Below are 13238 nucleotides of genomic sequence, written 5' to 3'. Positions count from 1 at the left end.
CCCATTGCAGACGCAAGTATACAACAATTAAAAATGAATGAAAAACTCACTTTTTCGTCAATGAACATGTTTTTTTAATTAATAATAGCAACAACTCCAATTTATTAGTATAGGCAACAATTTGAATTGGGCTACAATTGCAATTTCTCACTAATAAACACATCCTTAAGGTCACAATTCTGTAATAATACAGTATATTGGACTTTCTGTACACACAAATTATTAAAATGAACTTATATCGCCGCTTGTATGAACCCTAGAAAATGAAGAATGTATCTTAGATTGGTGGGAGGGATTCCTGCAGCAGGAGGCGACGTGTAGAACTCAGAGAGCAAACTAACTATCCTTAGAACTCCGATCCATCTTAGACACCTGATGAGCATCCCACAAAAAGATTGAAGAACTGAAATACAATTCTCAAATTAATCCAAGAGTGATTTGCTCCAAGAAGAAATCGTTTGCTTGACTTGGAGGTATGGGGCTGTCTTTTTGGTGCAGGTGTTTACTTTTGCTGGGTTTGACAGCTGGACATGGCCATGCTGCAGTTCAGGTAGGAACATTTGTTTTTAACATCATGATTATAAGTTTAAGGTGAATAGCATTTTCCATCTCATTCAATGCGTAACATTCTCCATTCATGAAATCATCTTTGTACTACTACTCGAGTCTTACTGCGGCATCTGGATGGAAGATTTCAGATTCTGGTGTCTTGTCAGATGGAGGCATTTCCCGTTAGCCTCGAGCATTTAGAGCAAAGTCTAGAAATTGCACAGGTCAAAACTATGTACAAGATGATTTTTTTAATGTCTTGAAGCTATTTGCTGTTGTAGCAAGCCCCCTCTTTACAGGAATTCAAGGTATGCCGCCACTGAGAAATTGCTTCAATGAGCATGTGATTAATAAACCTTACAGGAAGGATTAAATGCAACTCTGTACTGACTTGGCATCCACTTTTTTCAAGTAAACTCCTTGTGGCATTCATGCTACTTTGATTTTGGTCATTCAGAACCATCCAATGAGCTTCCACTGTCCTGCTGCGTGCAAAATATACAAAGGAACCGCGTTTGGATTGAGGTCCTTCAAACATCTGCCAGACAGATTTTTGTCTTGCCCTGTTTGGGTTGCACTTAGAAAAGAAAAAGGTTGACTTTGTTTACCTACTGTCTGATGGAAATAGGGATTTATATGTCGAATAGTGTATCTTTTACAGTCAGTTACAAACAGAATGCATCATTTCTTCTATGAGTTTGATCCCCAAATGTTATCACTTGCTCTGCAGACATGCATGGATAAACACCAAGTGGTTGGGGTGCTGCGACAGATGGAGAAGTTTCTGAAAGGTCAGGAGCTTCGATTCACTGAGGGCTTCCGGATTATGAAGTCCAAATTGGCAACACTTCAGAATTCAGTTTCCAAGTTGCCTCAAGCGGATCAGTCAGCTGGTTAGTATTTTTTTTTTAATATTAGAAATATGCTAAGAGGCCCACAATATAATAACATCATCCCCCTTTAAAGGTTGAAGGTGTCAGGTTTAAGGATTTTTTTTAAATGTACTATGTCTTTAAAGCACATTTGGGGTTTTCTGACCATTTAAAAATCATTTTCTTTGAAAAGGAGCCTAATAATGCAATGTGCAAAACCATCATTTCATTTTCCTTTCAGATGTACTACAGACACATGCTATTGTTGAAATTTTTTTTCAATCTATAATGATACAAAATCATGTGTTACTACGGTTGTCATGTAAAGGATTATTGTGGTTTCTGTGGGAAAACTTTGCCGCAAAATAGTACATAATAACATTATGTTTGGATTTAGTCAATCAACATTTAAAATGATATCTTCTCAGAATAGTTTTTTTTTAAAGTGAAACGAATTCTATGATTTTTCCTCTGAATGCCAAAATAAAAAAATGTAAAGTAGTAAATAATAACATTGTTTGGTTATAGTCAATTCCAATTTAAAACGTTTTTCCCCTCAAAGTAATGATTTTTTTTTTAAAGAAGCTAGACGACTTCCATTATTTCTCCGCACACATTTTTCTCATGTGTTGCGTTTCCGTCATGAAGCTTATCCTGTTCATCTGGAAAACATTGAACGGCAAAATTGGTCTCAAGGCACAAAAGAACAAAACACATGAGTTGTTATTAAACACGTTCTCTCATAACCTTCATGGAGGAAGCATAAATGTGCCATTAAGTCGCAATTGGATTGCATTTATAACATTATGTCATGCGAATACACTATATTATGCAGACATTCAACTTTCCAGCCCATTGCTAATCATCACGTGTCCAGTGACACGTGTACATCCCCAGGCTGAGAATGCCACTGGAACTTGGGAGGCCTATGGCGTTCACCTCATTTGATCAGCCTGCTTCTCCCTGCAGCCCCTGCCACTTGCCAGCCCCTGAAAGAACCGGAGCACGGGACCAAGTTTGGATCCAAACACTTGGCCGGGCACGAGGTGCATTTCGCTTGCTCGCACGGTTACCATCTGGTGGGTTCGGCCACACGCGCTTGCCAGGACAACGGCACCTGGAGCGGAATAAACGCCATCTGCAAAGGTGAGCGTGACCTGCACTCAATACCAGTGATAGCTGGGACAAAGGACACTGAAATGTAACTCCAACTCCAAGTGCCATTCATTTCAAATAACTCCATCTATCAGGACATCCAATACCTGTATTGTTTATGCCACATATGTCAAAGTGGCGGCCCAGGGGCCAAATCTGGCCCGCCGCATCATTTTGTGTGGCCCAGGGAAAGTAAATCATGAGTGCCGACTTTCTGTTTTAGGATCAAATTCAAATGAAGAGTATAGATGTATATTACATTTCCTGATTTCCCCCCTTTTAAATCAATAATTGTATTTTTTTAGTCATTTTTTTCTGTGTTTTTAGCTCAAAAATCATTTTGTAAAATCTAAAAATATTTAAAAAAAAGCTAAAATAAGCATTGTTTTAGATCTATAAAAACTGAATATTCAGGGCTTTTAATCCAGTTATTTTAATCCATTTATTTAAAAAAATCTAAATATTATATCTAAAATGGTCCGGCCCACATGAAATTGAGTTGACGTTAACGCGGCCCGCGAACCAACCCCTGCTTTATGCTGATTAGGGTCATGAGTGTACTGACCCCCATACCGGATGATTTGGGGTTTGTAGCCAATTATACCAAATAAAGGCAAACAATCATTCACAACTTAAGACAGCGAGCCAGAAGTGACCCGCTTGTACGTATAGAATTAAATGCTCTCATTTTTTCGAGAAGGGCGCCACAAAAACACAAGCTTGTGAGTTGTGTGATCAATTCCATGCACTTCTGCATTTTGCTCAATTCTCTATCTGCAATCACATTCATTCATTCACCCCATGCCGTCAAAATGGCAGCCAATGAGTTAATAGAGAACCTTAAATTGCGCCCAAACCGACAGAAAGTAAACAAAAAAATGCCCAAGAATCATCAGTAACATACCATACATACCACATATATTGTATGCAGGGGTGGGCAAACTATTCCACAAAGGGTGGGTGCAGATTTCCATTCCAGCCCATAAAGAGGGCACCTTTTCACCAATCTGGTGTCCTACAAGAGCAATCGGCAGATTGCAGTCAGGTGCTTCTTGTTTTCCGCAGAAATCTCATTGGTCAAAGTGTCTGTGCTGGATCGGTTGGAACAAAAACCAGCACCCACAGCGGCCCTCGAGGACCGGGTTGTCCACCGCTGTTTTGTCCAGTTCAATTTTCATAGACATGCAGCCTTCTTCCCACTGCTTGGACTTCTTCGACATTCCAATAGAAATCCTAGTTAGATGTGGTATCTAATGTCCAAGGACACTTCAAACTACCTGTAGTATATCATTCCACATTGCAATGTTTTCCCAAGCCAACTTTGTGCCTCCTCTGAACAAGCAATGTCTGTAAGACTCTTTCATCCCCTCACGCTATCTCGCTCATGTTTCTTGACAGGAGATTTGAGCCTGAAATGATACTCCAACTCTGGTCTGATAGTGCTGAAGTATGCTAAGCATGTACTTTGTAGTCCTTCAGGCCAAGTTAGCAGCCAAATAAAAAAATCCCATTTTTTTTACTTATTTGTTGGCAGTGACTCTTCGAGCAATATGAGTGGGCATGACTATGCAAGTGTTTGTATTTTTTTTTATAGCTGGCATCAGGATTGTACTTTTAACCATGTAAACAAAGAATATTGACATAGTGTTTAATGAGTTTAAAATATCCAGCAGCTTGACGTGGGCTTCTAAAAGTTAAGACCATACACAAGCCAACCAAAGTATTAAATGAGTTGGTTGTCATTCAATATTCAGTCGGTATAATCCTTGGTTTTGAACATTAAAACCGGACAGTGATGAATACAGATTTGATTTTTTTTGTGGCTATGGCAGGAGGATCAAAATATTGAAAATGTGTATTTACCTTTATGTTACTATGCCCTAACATTTTTAATTAAGGTTCAGTCCTTTTTACAAAATTCTAAAATAGTAAATACATTTTTCTAACAATCGCTTAAATTAGATTATAGATTTTTTTTTTTTTACTTTTGTTTTACTATTGTTTCTAGTGCCTGTTTCGTGCATGTCAATAAAAGAGATAGGTCGCATTCAAATCTTGCTAATAGTTTTAATAATATATGATACCATTTAAGTGGGAGAAAATACTACATTTGAAATTCTCACACATTTGTCCTATCACTGCTGAAATTGCAAATCTATTTTTTTTATCAAATGCAGTCCTTCACAAAGTTGAACAAACATTGAAATACAGAACATACAAGAAATTATTTATTATGAAAAGCTGTATAAATGGTAAAATCATCAATAGTGGAACCAGATTCCCCACATCCCTGTTAAAAGAATAAATCATGTGGACGAGGGGGCAAATTTGTTATTTATAGTTCATGTCTGTTAGCATATTAATTCGCCTTTTATACAGCCTTATTATTATCTAGTCATTTTCATGTCTGCGGTACTCCAGCTGATGTAGTGTTTGCAAGTTTAAGCGGAAAGAATTTTGTCTGGCGAATTCACCGCCATGAACAAGTCCATTAAAGACAGTGATGTGGATAGACAGCGTTAATGTCAATGCTTAAAGAAACGTTACTTTTACAGAAACAATGTTATAACATAGTCATTGTTTCCATCATATTAAACATTTCAGCTTTGTAGTCAAAATCGGATTTTGGAATATCGGACTCAGCACTAAAAAGGATGGAAATTACTAAGGACTTTTTTTAAAAATATATTTTTTCTTCTTCTCGTGGCAAGACTCAAGCTGTATAAACAAATTGTGTTTATATCTCATAACCTTTTTTTTTAAAGGTATTTTTGTATTAATATTGGAAAGTTGCAATGTGATTTACTGATTTTTTTCCAACTGGGAGAGATGATCCTGTGAAGAAAAAATGCTTTCAATTTTTATTGATTTTATTTTTCTTTCTTCTTGGACTTCAGACGTTAAGGCATGTGCAAGTAACCCCTGCCAAAATGGAGGTACCTGCGTGGAAGGTGTCAATCAGTATAAATGCACCTGCTCACAGAGCTGGAGTGGCTCTCACTGCCAGCACCACACTCAGACTGGTATTTTCGCCAAATAAATCCCACAGATCTTTCCCAGTCTAAAGAACATTGTCTCCTTTTCCGTAGCTCCTCCCGAGTGGAGCGTAATGAACGATCCGGCCTTCAGCCGAAAACCTCGCTGTGCCCAAGTGAACCGGGCCCAACACTGCAGCTGTGATGCAGGCTTCCACATGAGCGGCACCTCCGACAACAGTATCTGCCAGGGTGAGCTCCTGTTAGAGTTCATGTGTTAGTTACTTCTGCCAAAAGACAGAGTCTGTCCAATAATTATGTCCCAGGGTAATATTTTAACAAGAAAACATGTGCTGGAAAAATCAGAATCTTCAACAAGTAAGTCTGTAAGTCTGTAACAAACAAAATAAGCCTCTCAAGAGCTGATTAGCATACATTTAGGTCAGAGTTCGACAGCTTTAAGGATGTCTGATACAAGTATTCACTGTATTCTATAGCAATCATATGTTTTTTTTGGTAAACAATGCCCAATTATTTATAGAAATGCACAGTATAGTATAATATAGTAATACCTACTAAACTTAATTTGACCACAAAGTGGTGTTGCTCTGAATAATCCCTGTAAAACAGTTTTTGTGGGGGCATATTTGCGTACTATAGGATTGCTATGAAGTGGTGTGTTGATGTTGAGTGACATTAGAGTGTCCTGAATTCATGTTTTCTTTGCTCCTGAATCGTGGACTAGTGGTTCACACTTTTGCCTCGCAATTTGCTCCCGCCCACATTCCCCAAAAACAGGTTAGGTTGGGTTGGTTGGTAAATCTACATCGTTTATAGATGGACTCAGCCGTGACCCTAAATGAGGACAAGTGCTGTATTTAATGATTAGGAGAAGTAGGAATAAAAAAAGAGTATTTTTTTCAAAAATATTTTAACAGTTCAAGCAACACAGTAAACAGGATTGCATTAGTTTTATACAACCTTGGCACAGTCTGTAGTACCTTGGTTTTGCGCATAAAGTGAAAGTTTTTCTTTCTTAAAATGTTCCAATTTTGCAAAACATGGATGGTACAGTATTGTACTAGTGAATAGCTTTGTTCAAATGATCCATTATTCACACATAACTTTGATGCCTACTTGTTACATCATTAAAATGATGAAAAAATCTGGATAGATTGTGATAGCTCTAGGTATGTTACAGATACATTCAAACAGAGTAATGATGTAATATTTAGAATATGATACCATGTACCAACTATCCAATCACAATATTCATGTCTTCCTTAAGCTGTCATGTATTCACTGCACATGCATAATTCTTTTAATAAATCTTGATAACATTAGATTTATTTGGTGCCCCGGTGGCCGAGCGGTTAAAAATATAAATATATCGAAAATGGTCCGGCCCACGTGAAATCAAGTTGACGTTAAAGCGGCCCGCCAACCAACCCGAGTCTGACACCCTTGCTCTAAATTGACCCTAGGAATGAGTTGAAATGTGAGGGGTTATCCATCTCCCGGTGCCCTGCGATTGGCTGATGCCGGTAGTTGACTGGAATAGGCTCCAGCACTCCCCACGACCCTTGTGAGGATAAGCAGTATGGAAAATGAATGAATAGATTCATTTGAATTGCATATTTTTTAAGCAACCCAGTAGACAGAAACCATCTTTATAGTTTTGATTTTTTTTAATGGTAAATTTCCTTCATCCCAAACATTGCTGCCGTCCTCTCTACAACAGCCCCGCATGGTCCTAACTGAGATGCCTGCCTTTTCCTGTTTTGAACAGATGTCAACGAGTGTGAAGTCTACCGTCTGGATCAGGGCGGGACGTTATGCGTCCATGAATGTGTCAACGTCCCGGGTTCATACCACTGCTCCTGCCCCGGTGGCTACAAGTTACTCCCAGATGGGAGGAGCTGTGAGGGTGAGTGACAAGAGGGCACAGGGGACAAAGGCTATATTCACAAGGCCTTAGCAGCTGCAGATCTGACTGAGTATGTCGGAGCAAAGGGGGTGCTTACCTGCAATTTGCAATAGTGCAAAGCTTTCCAACGCTTAAATTCTTCTCGTGACCAATTTTTTGGAGCAAAATTTCTGGCTCCTGAATGAATGAGCTCACCGTTTCCCAGCAGAAATGATCTTGAAGACATGGAGCATTTATATGAGACCAAACCAAAAAACTAAATAAACAAGTGGAGCGTTCAGACTGCGGACGCTCTGGCTGCCGGCCCCTCGCTCTCCTTACATGCCTGTGCTGTTTTGTCTTCCAGATGTGGACGAATGTTTAAACGAGCAGCACAACTGCAGCCGAGGAACAACATGCATCAACACCGGGGGGGGCTTTCAGTGTGTCGACCCAGACTGTCCCCGATCCCATGGCAACATCACCTACGTCAAAACATCTCCCCTGTGCGTCTACCCTTTCGACTTTTTGGCCCGTTTATTTGTCTTACCTCTTCGCCTTGGTACTCGGACGTTTGGTCCCCGGACATTTGGTCCCCGGACGTTTGGTCGACCGGACGTTTGGTCGACCAGACGTTTGGTAGAACGGACGTTTGGTAGAACGGACGTTTGGTAGAACGAACCCGGCGACCAAACGTCCGTTCGACCAAACGTCTGGTCGACCAAACGTCCGGTCGACCAAACGTCCGGGGACCAAACGTCCGGGGGCCAAACGTCCGGGGACCAAACGTCCGGGGACCAAATGTCCGGGGACCAAACGTCCGGGGACCAAATGTCCGGGGACCAAATGTCCGGGGACCAAACGTCCGTGGACCAAACGTCCGGGGACCAAACGTCCGGGGACCAAACGTCCGGTCACGCTTCGCCTTGCGTTCAATGAGCGCTTCACGTGAACGAGAATGGCGCTCTAGGGGGGCATTTTTACTGATAACAGAGAAAAGAGCGGCAAAAAGTAGGACATCCACTCCAAATTATTTAGTTTGCAGAACTTTCGATTTCATTAATGTAGGCTCATATTCTATTCATTTTGTTCATTACACCCTTGAGTTAAAATAATGCATGTGTCAGGTAATCTTCATTCATTCGTTCACTAATTCATTCATTTTCGGTTCCACGTATCCTCACAAGGGTGCAGGAGCCTATTCCAACCAAAAAAACTTTTAAAATATATTCCTGTGACGATTCATAATATGAACATTTTTTGCAACAAGACATCTTATGCACACTGACGGAAAATAAGGGATACATCTGGCATGCATACATCCCCAAATTAACATTAAATTGCCTTTTTTACCACTCTTGTCAAACTAGGGATAAAACTTGAATCAGCTAATAATCCGAGTATTAGACTTACCACTGCAATTATTTTGTTTGAGGCAGAATTTTTGATTAACTTTTCAGATGGGACATCATTACTTGTGCAAGTGATTGTGATTGGTGAGGTTTTTTTTAAAATCATTATTACCCTTGGAGTGCAGCTCAAAAGAGGACGACACACACACACAGAAGCCACATGAGAAGTCCAAAACTACAAAAAGATTTGCGGTTATAGCGGTGTAATCGTGACACAAACCATATGTGACAAGCGCATGCCTGCTCAGCAGAACCACAGTGCCAAACATTAATTTCTCTTTAATGCTGTCCAATTGCTGAGAAACATTACAACATCTCTGTAAATCCAAACTGCTCGGTCTTAAGGACTGAAACCTAGCCCTGAGTGCGCTCACTGAACCGGCAGTGTGGTCGCACGCCAGTGCCAGCAGAGGAGATGACTGAAGCTCTTGGCAGACACTAACATGGACAAAGACAAGCATTGCTTAGCGCCGCAGTTTAGGCCAATCAGATACTACATTCCAAAAGTGATAGCCTCACCAAACACACAGGTTTCGCCTTTGCAAAGCAAGTCATATGCCAAGTTTTGAATGACGCTATCAGAAAGGTAGTGATTCCAAATATTTGTATGATTTTAATTGGTGACACAGCTTATGAAGTCAGCTTTTCAATTCGTTGGAAACGGTTCTTCGTAACCGCGTGTTCATTTCGAGTGATACTAACTGATGTAAAATATTATTTGGAAAGGAAATTGCAGATGATACGCATTTCCCATAATTTCCTAGATTTGCTAGTGTTTCGCAAATATTGGACGCCACCATGTATTTGGAATGTTCCAATCTTCAAATGTATCTCAATGTAGTTGTCTTTAGGATTAAAATTCTTCTTTGAATAGTGATGTAATGGAACTGACATGGGGCATTAAATGCAAAGTTAGTACCAAAATACACCCAAAAAACATTACATGGTTTATGAAAGTCTTGGCCTTTCATGAACTTGTTTGTAAGTGGTGCATATACAATCCGGAAGACTTAAAATTATGTTGTGAATGGTGAATTATTTGAGATTCAGTATAGCTCAATATGGCTGTTTTAGGAGTATCGGATTTGGTTGCAAGTTTGAATTCAATCCTGTAGTCGCATGAGTTTTGAGTAATGATGTTCTTTTCGGCTGCTGCAAATCAAAAAACTTGGCAAACATGTCCACTGAATGGGACTACTTCTTTAAAACTAACCATATAACGAGCCTTATGTAATATTTGTAAATAGAGCATTTTAAGGAGGTACCAGTACTGCTCACTTTAACACACAAAACATGTGATTAGTAGTCATTTCCTGGATGCATTAATTTAAAAAAAATCAATTTTATGGTCTATAAAGTTTCAGATAGGCGCCGTATCGTTATGAGCAAAACGTATATTGAAAAAACTAAACGGATTGGAACAAAATTACAAAAAACTACATTGGGACATCCGTGTTTTTGGGAAGATAACGTCAGGAAATCAATGCTTATCTTTGCGTGCCCTCACTATGTGTTTCTGCCCCATGTAGTCAGTGTGAGAGGAATCCCTGCCCAATGGAAAGCCGCTCATGCCACCTCGCTCCCAAGACCGTCTCCTTCCACTACCTCTCCCTCCCCTCCAACGTCCACACGCCGGCCACCCTTTTCCGAATGGCCACCACGGGGGCTCCGGGCCGGGCGGGGCCCGACAGCCTGCGTTTCGGCATCGTGGGAGGAAACTCCAGGGGGATCTTTGTCATGCAGCGCTCGGACAGACAAACTGGCGAGCTGATACTGGTTCAGCAGCTGCGCGGGCCGCAGGAGATCAACGTAGACGTGGACATGTCGGAATACGCCGACCGTACCTTTCAAGCAAAACATGTGGCCAGAGTCCACGTGCTGGTGTCACCTTACAACTTCTGAGGATGTTGAGGGCTAACTGTGCTGATCCTCTTCATCCTTTTCCATCCGCTCGCAGGCAAGAGCGCGCTTATCCGTAAGATTTTAGAGTGAGAGTAAGACTTTGCAGGTATCCTATTTGGATTATAAATTACAATCAGATATTTTATTCAGATCATATCAAATTTTACCTCATCGCAGATTCTAATTGTGGTTTTGCAAGATGGAATTTAAAGAACATATCTTGAATTTGGACACATTAAATACTGGCGCCAGTTTTACAATGGAATTCGTAAAACTTTTCATAGGGAAACAGAACAGATTTTTAAAAATATTCTGTAAAAAAAGTAGGACATTTTCCATAAGACTTCAGGCAAGTTACTGAGTACTGAAAAGAAAATGAATATGATTCAAAAGCAGGTGTACATATTAACTAAACTCTTCAATTAAGAATTCTTTACAATATAGTGGCAATCAGCCCAAATTTTGGCATTTCCAATTTAAAAAAAAAAAAAAAACGATCAATTTCCCTAATCAAGGGATTATTTTGTTAGATTGTTGTGTTATTGCATAAAACTACCACCAATAGAAACATGGACACCTGTAGTATTAATTTCTGGATACATTACTGCTGATTTTTGCATCATTTATTTACACAATATACTGTATATAAGCACGCTAGTCATTCCTACAGTATTTTTTCCCTTAGAATTTTAGCTGATCTACAGTAGCGGGACATTTCATATATCACGTCATACAGTGTGTTTTGAGGATAACCACTGCACAATTGTTATTACAATAAAAGGAATAAACTCAGTGTAACATTTCAGCTTTTGTTTATTTATCTCACTTAATCATGATCACTATCCCAGCACTTGTTGTCATGTAAGAGTTAAGTAGTTGAAACTACAGCACAGAAATCCTGGATAGTGATTAAATGTTCTCTAAATGAATGAAAAGAAAGGCTTTAGCATACTTCCAAAGCATTTTGGAGTTCATCCGAGACATGGCAACTGTCAAAACTTTAAAAATACATCTCACTTTTTTCCCTTTCCAAAATTAAATGCTAATGTTCAACATGTGTGCCATCCTGGGTTTTACATTTGTGGAAAAATTACATCTTTTTTTCCCAGAAAAGTGGACACAAAACATTACAGAATGTCATGTTTGAAGTATATTTCAGGTAAGGATAAGGTCACAACAGAGGTTAACAAATTTAGTTTGACGTCACGTTACGTATAACTCACAAATGTTACATTAACTGGGAGCGCGTTTTTCGTCTACGGTTTGTTTTTAATCTTCTAAATATCAACCTGTCTCAACAGGGAGTGTCGAGAGGGGTCAAGAATCAAGAGAGAAGAAAAATACATACTGCAATTAGCGATATATTGCATTGCCTTAATGAAATGAAGACAGTGGAGGTTTGACGAATAGGGATATTGAAATAAAATCAACGTTTATTACCCAAATTAACTTTGTTTATTATCACTGTGCTTAACATTTGGAGGTTTTGTCTTTGCTACCTTCCTGTGCAAGGGTGTCAGACTCATGCAGGTTCGCGGGCCGCTTTAACGTCAACTTGATTTCAAGTGGGCCGGACCATTTTAGATATAATATTTAGATTTTTTTTAATAAATGGATTAAAAGAACTGGATTAAAAGCCATGAATATTCAGTTTTTTATAGATCTGAAACAATGTTTATTTTAGTTTTTTTATATATTTTTTTAGATTTTATAAAATGATTTTTGAACTAAAAACACAGAAAAAATGATTAAAAAATTACAATTATTGATTTAAAAGGGGGAAAAACTGGAAATTTAATATACATTTACATTCTTCATTTTAATTTGATCCTAAAACAGAAAGTCGGCACTCATGATTTACTTTCCCGGGCCACACAAAATGATGCGGCGGGCCAGATTTGGCCCCCGGGCCGCCACTTTGACATATGTACTGTAGAAGGTTTGTATGGTCCTCCATGCTTGTGTGGGTTTTTAAATTCTTCCCATTAATTTGAAGGATTTAAAAAGTCACCAAGCCTTAAAAGAAACTAAAATCAACACTAGTGACATTACCAAAAACTGGACATCCTTAGAAAATTGATGAAAAGACAGGAATATACATAACTATCTCCATCATAGGAAGATGCTTAGATGAGAAAAAAAATCTTGTACGACCGATAGTAACATCTTAATTAAAAGATTGCCTGAAGAGTTAATAACTGATGCACAGTGATTTGTAGTTTGACTGTTGAGCAGATTATTTCCATGTTTTTTTTTACTTTTTGGAAAAATCCAACTCAGATTAAAGGTCGAGTAGCAGCATCCCATAACCAATCGTGTTCCACCTCTACTCGCATTAGCGTGTTTTGTTTTCGAGGCTTATCCTCAGGCACATGATGCGTCCATTCCAAGGAGAAAGGACGTTGCCAGCGACAATTGGAGAATGTCAAACTTCCTAACACAAGCCATTTGCTGTGGAAGGGGAAGA

General features: G+C 39.3%; 1 protein-coding gene and 1 long non-coding RNA gene across 2 annotated transcripts; one reads left to right on the top strand and one right to left on the bottom strand.

The window, feature by feature from the left end:
* The first annotated feature begins 301 nt into the window (after positions 1 to 301).
* On the top strand, positions 302 to 11576 carry fbln7 (fibulin 7). Its single transcript, XM_077612769.1, has 8 exons — positions 302 to 550; positions 1280 to 1442; positions 2391 to 2567; positions 5474 to 5599; positions 5666 to 5803; positions 7341 to 7478; positions 7825 to 7963; positions 10399 to 11576. The coding sequence occupies exons 1-8, from the start codon at positions 476 to 478 to the stop codon at positions 10769 to 10771; spliced, it is 1329 nt and encodes a 442-aa protein (XP_077468895.1). The 5' UTR covers positions 302 to 475; the 3' UTR covers positions 10772 to 11576.
* LOC144084399 (uncharacterized) lies at positions 370 to 4168 on the bottom strand. Its single transcript, XR_013303791.1, has 3 exons — positions 3490 to 4168; positions 2495 to 2559; positions 370 to 2410 (listed from the first exon to the last, which is right to left on the bottom strand). It is a non-coding gene; the product is annotated as an uncharacterized LOC144084399 (long non-coding RNA).
* Positions 11577 to 13238: the final 1662 nt, after the last annotated feature.

Source organism: Stigmatopora argus, chromosome 11 (genome assembly GCF_051989625.1).
Source record: "Stigmatopora argus isolate UIUO_Sarg chromosome 11, RoL_Sarg_1.0, whole genome shotgun sequence".
NCBI classification, from domain to species: domain Eukaryota; kingdom Metazoa; phylum Chordata; class Actinopteri; order Syngnathiformes; family Syngnathidae; genus Stigmatopora; species Stigmatopora argus.
Note: the sequence above shows the minus strand (reverse complement) of the source record. Positions and strands in the feature narration are given on the sequence as shown.